This window comes from Nestor notabilis, unplaced genomic scaffold, assembly GCF_000696875.1.
Source record: "Nestor notabilis isolate BGI_N333 unplaced genomic scaffold, ASM69687v1 scaffold7863, whole genome shotgun sequence".
NCBI lineage: Eukaryota > Metazoa > Chordata > Aves > Psittaciformes > Psittacidae > Nestor > Nestor notabilis.
Window position 1 is genome coordinate 1 of NW_009921435.1, and position 7337 is coordinate 7337.

Consider the following 7337-nt stretch of genomic DNA (forward strand, 5'->3'; position numbering starts at 1 on the left):
GTGTGCAGAAGGGCACTGAGAAACTGCTCTTTCTCTCAGAACCATCAGCTGCAATCAGCTATTGCTGAGGCTGAGGAGCGGGGTGAGATGGCCCTGAAGGACGCCAGGAGGAAACTGGAAGAGCTGGAATGCGCCCTGAGCAAAGACAAAGAGGAGCTGGCTCGCTTGCTGAAGGAGGACCAGGCGCTGCTCAACATCAAGATCGCGTTGGACGTTGAGATTGCCATGTACAGGAAGCTGCTGGAGGGAGAGGAGAACAGGTAAGAACTCCCATCATGTCCTGCCTGAGGTACTCTCACTCCTTGGAACAGGCTGAGGTTTAATCATCTCTTTTCCAAGCCCATTTATGCTTAGAATCTTCCAGTTTTTCCTCAAGTTTTTAAGCCTAAAATAGCAAGGTGGTCCCACAGGGAACATTCCTCAGTGGTTTTGGTTACATTATATACAGCAAGAGATAAGAGGAGCAGCTGGAGGTTGTGTGGAGCTGAGTTGCTATTAGATCAGATTTACAACTTGTGTTCTGCCTACACAGTGTCTGTTTCGATAACCCATCCAACGTCAATGTCTGTAAGTATCTGTCCATTGTCTCTTCTGCAGAATGGCTTTTACCTGGGTTTCATGAGGGGCCCCAGGCAGTCACTTGATGTTCACTGAGCCTGTCCTTGTCTTGCAGCTGTGGTAGGCAGAGGCTCCGTGGCTGGAGGCAGACCCTGTGGCTTTGGCCCTAGCAATGGCCTGGGAGGAGGAGTGTGTGTGGTCGGAGGAGCAAACATCATCGGAGGCAACTGTGGCATGGGAGGACCAATACTGACCAGCGGCTTCTCCTCTGGAAGCGGGAGGATTTGCAGCCCCGGAGGTGGCAACTTCATGGCCGGGGGTGGATCCTCCTCAGTGCGGAGATGCGTCACCACCACAACAGTCAAATCTTCGGGTGTAAAATACTGAGCCCTGACCTCAGTCCCACCGAGGAAAGCAGCACTGTCCCCTCCCTCCAGCCTGCAGCATGGCCCCTGCCACCCTCACCGGTGTCCAGCAACGAAATGAACTGTTTCCCCTGTAGCTCAGAGCCTCCTGAAGTCACCCTGCCCAAGGTGGGGGTCTGCAGTGGAACCTGGCTCCTCTCGGAGCCCCACCAGCTCCAGGGGTGGAAGATCTCCCCTGTGGGTTCCAGCTTTCATCTGAGCATCTCTCGCTGCGCTTCTTGCCGCTACCCCCGGCTGCTGCTCTGGCTGAGGAGGAGCGTGTCCAAAACGGCTCTTTCCTGTCACTTTTCAAGGTCTCCTTTTCAACGGCCGTGTGTCCCTTGCGCATCCGCGTGTCCTGCATGTCACCCACATGCTTGTTTCAGCTCTATCAGGCATTCATGTAAGCAGAAGAAACGTGATAATGTCTCATAGTCAGAGTTGGGAGTGAGAAACAGGTCTCTGAGATGTCCACCTTCCCTTGGTGGAGTAATTTGGCAGCTTTAATGTTTTATAGATCCCTTTCCCTCTTCTCCACACCTGACGTATGTATGGCCTTATTGCAGCCCTTCTGTTGCGTGAACCCTGCTGCATGGTTGCTTCCTACCAGCACCCCTCTCCTCCGTGTTCTTCATTACCAATAAACTGCAGACAGATGAAAAGATCTCTTTGTGTTGTCTTATCACTTAATGGTCCCCAGGGGAAGGAAAACACCCTTTGCTCTTCACCATAAGGCATAGCAATGGTGTCTTCACCATAAGGAATGGCAATGGTTCCTTCACATAAGGAATGGCAATGGTGATCTGTCCCATGTTTCAAATCACTGAGCACCAACTGCCCCACTGAGGTGAGGAGGAGGGAGATGGCTCATCTCCCTCTGCTTGCTCCTCATCAGTAGACTCCCCATCTCTCTGTGGGGTGGGAGAGCCATGGCTCTGAGGAATGTGGCACAGGAAGGGGACACATGATGTCAACCTGGTGGCCATGAGGTGGGGGGGATTGTGCTCATTCCACATAGAGCAGAATGAAGTGTCCAGCCCTCAGATGATGGGCACCACAGGAGCAGGCAGGCAGGGCCACCAGTGGGGACATTCCAGTGCCTGAAGGCGGCTACAAGGATGCAGAAGAAGGACCTTCATCAGGGGCTGGAGTGATATGACAAGGGGTGATGGGTTTAAACTGAAACAGGGGAAGTTCAGGATGGAGATAAGGAAGAAGTTTTTCCCTGTGAGGGTGCTGAGGCACTGGCACAGGGTGCCCAGAGGAGCTGTGGCTGCCCCATCCCTGGCAGTGTTCAAGGCCAGGGTGGACACAGGGGTTTGGAGCAACCTGCTCTAGTGGAAGGTGTCCCTGCCTGTGGCAGTGGGTTGGAGCTGGGTGAGCTTTAAGGTCCTTTCCAACCCAAAACAATCCATCATTCTATGACACTGTGGTTGGGACATGGCAGTGAATGGGAGCAGTTTGTTCATGGTGTACTGGATGTGATGGTTTGAACATGATGGTCTGAACATGATACTTGTGGCAGCTGGACTGGGGTAGTCTGCACATGGCTGTTAGGATGTGGTGGTTTGAACATGGCCGTTAGGATGTGACAGCTGGACTGGTATTGGTTTGAACATGGCTGTTGGGATGTGGTGGTTTGACTGGGGTTGTTTGAACATGGCCATTAGGATGTGGTGGTTTGAACATGACCATTGGGATGTGGTGATTTGAATGTGGCCATTGGGATGTAGTGGTTTGAACATGGCTGTTGGGATGTGGTGGTTTGAACATTGCAGTTGGGATGTGGTGGTTTGAATGTGGCCATTGGGATGTGGCAGCTGGACTAGGACTGGTTTAAACACGGCTGTTGGGATGTAACAGTTGGATGGCGGCAGTTTGAATGTGGCCAGTGGGATGTGGTGGTTGGAGGACACCAACTAGAGGTCTGCAGTGGGAAGAGTGGTGTCCTCCAGCCTCGGCTGGCACAAGGGCAAGCAGCACCATCTACCTGACAAGCCAGGCTCTTACATGGACACTGGCACCTGAAGGCGCTACATGGACACAAATTACTCATGAAGAAAAGCAGCGTGAAAGTATGAAACAACCTGGAACCTGCTTATTACAGCTTCAGGTTAGTCATTAGACCTCATAAATAACACCCCATTGCAGCCAGATTAATTTGATTAACACTTGGGTGGGTTCTTCTGCAGTGCTGGGAGGAGCGAGATCTGGGCTGGTGGGTGAATCAACCCCAGGTGCACTGAGCCCTGCTGCTGTCCTGGTGTAGCCCCCGTGTTTGTCAGATGAAGGTATGGATGTGGAGAAGATCCATCTGGCAGAGTCCTGCCCATTGAAATGAAACGAGGAAGAAATTACAGTTCTTACTTGAGCTAATGCCCCATCCCTGGCAGTATTTAAGGCCAGGTTGGACACAGGGGCTTGGAGTAGCCCACTCTAGTTGAAGGTGTCCCTGCCTGTGGCAGGTGGTTGGAACTGGATGAGCTTCCAACAAAAACCAGTTTGGGATTCCATAATTCTAACATTACTTTCATGCTGATCTTCTTTCCCCCCATATATTCTTTCAGTTGAATTCTTCATCTGATGTTTACAGCAGGCTGTGATGTGCCTCATTCTCTTGCTTGCCTAAACAATGACATTTCTGATTCTCAAGTTTATAGGCTGGGATGGGAGAGACCAAGAAGGCATCTCCTACTTCCTCATCCCAGCGAGAACTCCAAGGACAGACCAAGGTGGTACAAAGCCCTAGAGCACCCCTGGGGACTTCCTTGGGAGGATGGCAGAGAGGGTGAAGATCTCCAGTGTGCTGAACCCCAGGAAGCCAAGGATGCAGGCTGCATCCTGCAGGAAACCACAGGCTTTTTAGAAGTTCCCTGAGTTTTTCCTGGAGAAGGGCCAGGCTCTAACACAGTTTATCTTTCCCATCTGCTGTGCTCATGAAAAAGGCAGTAACACTAATTGCTCAAGTGCCTCACACTTGAATGGAAGATCACAACAGCCCAGTGGCCAGACTGCCCTTCATCTGCTCCATGTGGCACTGGGGTGGCTGCTCGCTCCAGTGGACCAGTAGATCCATATTTGCAGCAAAGGGGCCTGTTTTGCTTCAAATGAGTGAATTTACTTGTGAAACAGCCCGAGTGTGACCAAGAAATGACACGTCTACAGTGTTTCTAGATAGAGCTGTTGCTATTTTGGACATGGAAGATAAAAAATACAGAATTATTGTGGGTTTTGTTGGTTTGTAAGTTCTGGTTTTCTGCAGAAAAGGGCACAATCTGTGCTAATACAAAACTTGCCCCAGGAGCCTCCCTGGTATTGGGTTAGATGCTCATGGGAACCTGCCTGTGTCGTCAGATCAGTTTTGGCTTGCCAAGATTGGAGTTCACAGTGAGGTGGCAAATGTCTTACTCCTGGGTTTACCACTGAGCCTCCACCACTGAGCCCGAGTAACATGGGGTTGTGAGGTGCAGGCTGGGGTGGTGGATCTGTCTGGCCACCAACTGGTCTAGTGCAAGACCCACATGCCCTATGGCTTGGAGGGCAGATAGGTGCCACTGATGGGATGCAGAGCACTCTTCCTTCCACCAAGCCTTGCTGAGGTGGAATAGAAAAAAGATCTCAAAAGCCAAAAGCAAAACTGAGTGAATTCTGCAAAGGCCTTTGGGAGCCAAAGAGGAGCTTGGCCATGCACTGAAGGCATAGCAGGACTTGTTGAGTGTGAAGATAGCCCTGGATATTGAGGTTGCATGTGCAGGATGCTGCTGGAAGCAGAGGAGAGCAGGTAGGTGTCTATCACATAACCTGGTCCAGGGTGTGAGTGGTGCAATATTCTTTGCATTATAACACAGAAAGAAATATAATAGGTGCAATATTTTATGAGCTTACTGGGGGATGAATCTGGGTGGCATTCTATTGGCTGTAATTAGAGCTGTAATGGGGTTTTAATTGTTACTAATCATGTTTATTATGGGAGGGCCTTGGGAGCTACCAACATTACTTCCCTTGAGCTGGTCACTGTGCAAATACGGAGGAGACTCACCCACTCTGTAGCTGTGCTGGGTATGACAGTGGGCAGCTGCTGAGCAGGAAACATTTGTTTTTACAAGTGGCACGGCTCTGCTGAGAGGGTGGGACATTGTCTCCTAAGAGGTAATCTGCATCCTGGACACTGCTATTTACATGGCACGCATCTCCTGAGCAGCTGGAGCCTTCATGATCCTGAAGGATACATTCAGGGTAATGGAATTGAGGTGCAGAGAGGTTATAGGAGGTTAAATGTAGAAATCAGCATCCTTCAGTCCCTTATTTACACTTCAAACAGCAACAGCAACACCCCCAGCTCATTTGTCTCCAACCTAACTTGTCTAAGTTCAAAGCTCACAAGAAAACCCACTGACCTCAAGAGAGAGACTGAAATCAGCATCTCCTGGAAGCAGCAATAACCACCAACCATCTGCACTTGAAAGGAGTTTTAAAACTCAACAGTCAAAGACCTGAAAGTTTCTGTGAGCAAACACATCGACAACCATGCCTAAATCTACCAAAGAAACTTAGCAAAGGAGCAAAGTGGAGCTCCTCCATGTGCTTTACAAGCTGTGTTGCTGTTCTTTTTTTCTAGATGCTGAAGTCTTTTCTTTCTTGCCTCTTCTGATCCTGGCTGCTCTTCCCTTGGATTCCTCATGAGTGGAACTGGTTCTGCTGTCGATCTCCATGGATGTCTTGTGCCAGCAAAGGTGAATCTTGCTGACTGGCCTCCTGGAGCCAAGGAAGTCCGTGTCCTAGAGCATTATCTAGGGCTTTACAGCATCTTTACATCATCTAGGGCTAGAATTTCAGCCCTTCATCCAAGCTAATATTCACCTCAGCCTTGATTTTAGAGAATGTGCCAAATCAAGCACCTTTCACCCCATCCTTCTCCTCCTGTTTGGTGCCAGCCCTGCTCCTCTGTGAGGAAAACCCCACACTGCTCCCATGTTATGTGTCTCTGAACAGAACATCTGCTCCCACACAATGGTGACCTGGAGGGATGGGTGCACTGGTGCATGGGTGCACCTCCAGCTCCCTCACAGCCATGTTTCATCCAGGGTTTTCTCAGCTAAAGCTGGGACAGGTAGAGCAGGATTTGCAGCAACGACATCGTGTCTGGTGCTGACAGCAAACCTTCTTCCTCTTCTTCCTCCCACCCACTCCAGCTGGTGCTTCTCTGCCCTTCATCTTGCTCCCAAACTCACTAGTTCTGCCCTAAGAGTGGGCTGGAATTCCTTTAGGTTTACACTCAAGGCCCCACAATCCACATTTTCTGACCAGCTCTATTGGTGGTGACCATCCGGCCTGAATGAAAGTCTACATGACATGGAAACATCCACTTTTAACTAGGACTGTTGGTAGAAGCAAGTCTCCATCTCCTGTAACCTGGGAAGCCCTGATGAAGATTGGGTAGACACGGCCACAAAGTGCCACTGGAGGGGTTGCAGCCTGGGCCAGGAACACTGCCCTGTTGTCACACACTCCTGAACCCGCTGTTGTCCTCAGTGACAAATTGACTTTCCCATAAATTATTGGTCAGGCTCAGATGGGAATTTCAGGCTGTGCATTAAAACACCACCTAAAGGAAGGACCTTTCTTAGGGCAGTCACAGCCTGATGAAAGATGAAAGGAAAAGTGGTGGGTTGTGTTGGCCAATAATCATGTCTGTGGCAGGTCTGCCTGAGCTGCAGCTCCTCTGCCTTGCCTCATCTTTACAGGCTTTGAGATGGGGCCAGAATCAACCGAAACAGGAACTGGTCCTTTTTTCAGGCTTGGGCAGATGCTTCATGAGGGTCCTGGGGGTGCTCAGACCAGCTGCCCTTCCTCCTCCCACACCAAACCCCTCTCAAAAGGCCCTGTAATAGTTCTCTCTTTTCCTGCTGTGCCTCCAGAGGTGTTTGAAACCTGCTGGAGCAGAGGCTGGGCTGGCAGCCAGGAGCCAAGCCCTTCAGCTGCCTTGCAGGGCTTTCGTTTCACCTCTCCGACCAAGCCCAGCTCCCTGAGACATCCAAAGAGGAAACACACTGATCCTCTCTTAGAAAGTCGTTTTTATGCCACTGCCTTGTCCATTTGAATTGAAGCAACTGAGACCTCATAGCAGCCTGTATCTGAAGGGGGCCTATAAGGATGTTGGGGAGGGACTCTTTTTTAGGGACTGTAGTGATAGGACAAGGGGTAATGGGTTCAAACTTAAACAGGAGAAGTTTAGATTAGATATAAGGAAGAAGTTCTTTACAGTGAGGGTGGTGAGGCCCTGGAATGGGTTGCCCAAGGAAGCTGTGAATGCCCCAGCCCTGGTGGTGTTCAAGGCCAAGTTGGACAGAGCCTTGGGTGACATAGTTTAGTGTG

The 7337-nt window shown here is 50.3% G+C and overlaps 1 protein-coding gene across 1 annotated transcript in view; it reads left to right on the top strand.

Annotated features, from left to right (window-relative positions):
• Window positions 1-87: 87 nt before the first annotated feature.
• Window positions 88-7337, top strand: part of LOC104403103 (keratin, type II cytoskeletal 8-like) — a gene marked incomplete at its 3' end in the record, with an annotated part of 24682 nt that continues 17432 nt past the window's right edge. The window contains exon 1 of the mRNA XM_010011145.1: window positions 88-260. Within this exon, the coding sequence (XP_010009447.1) occupies window positions 88-260 (173 nt within the window). The remainder of the gene's footprint in view (window positions 261-7337) is intronic.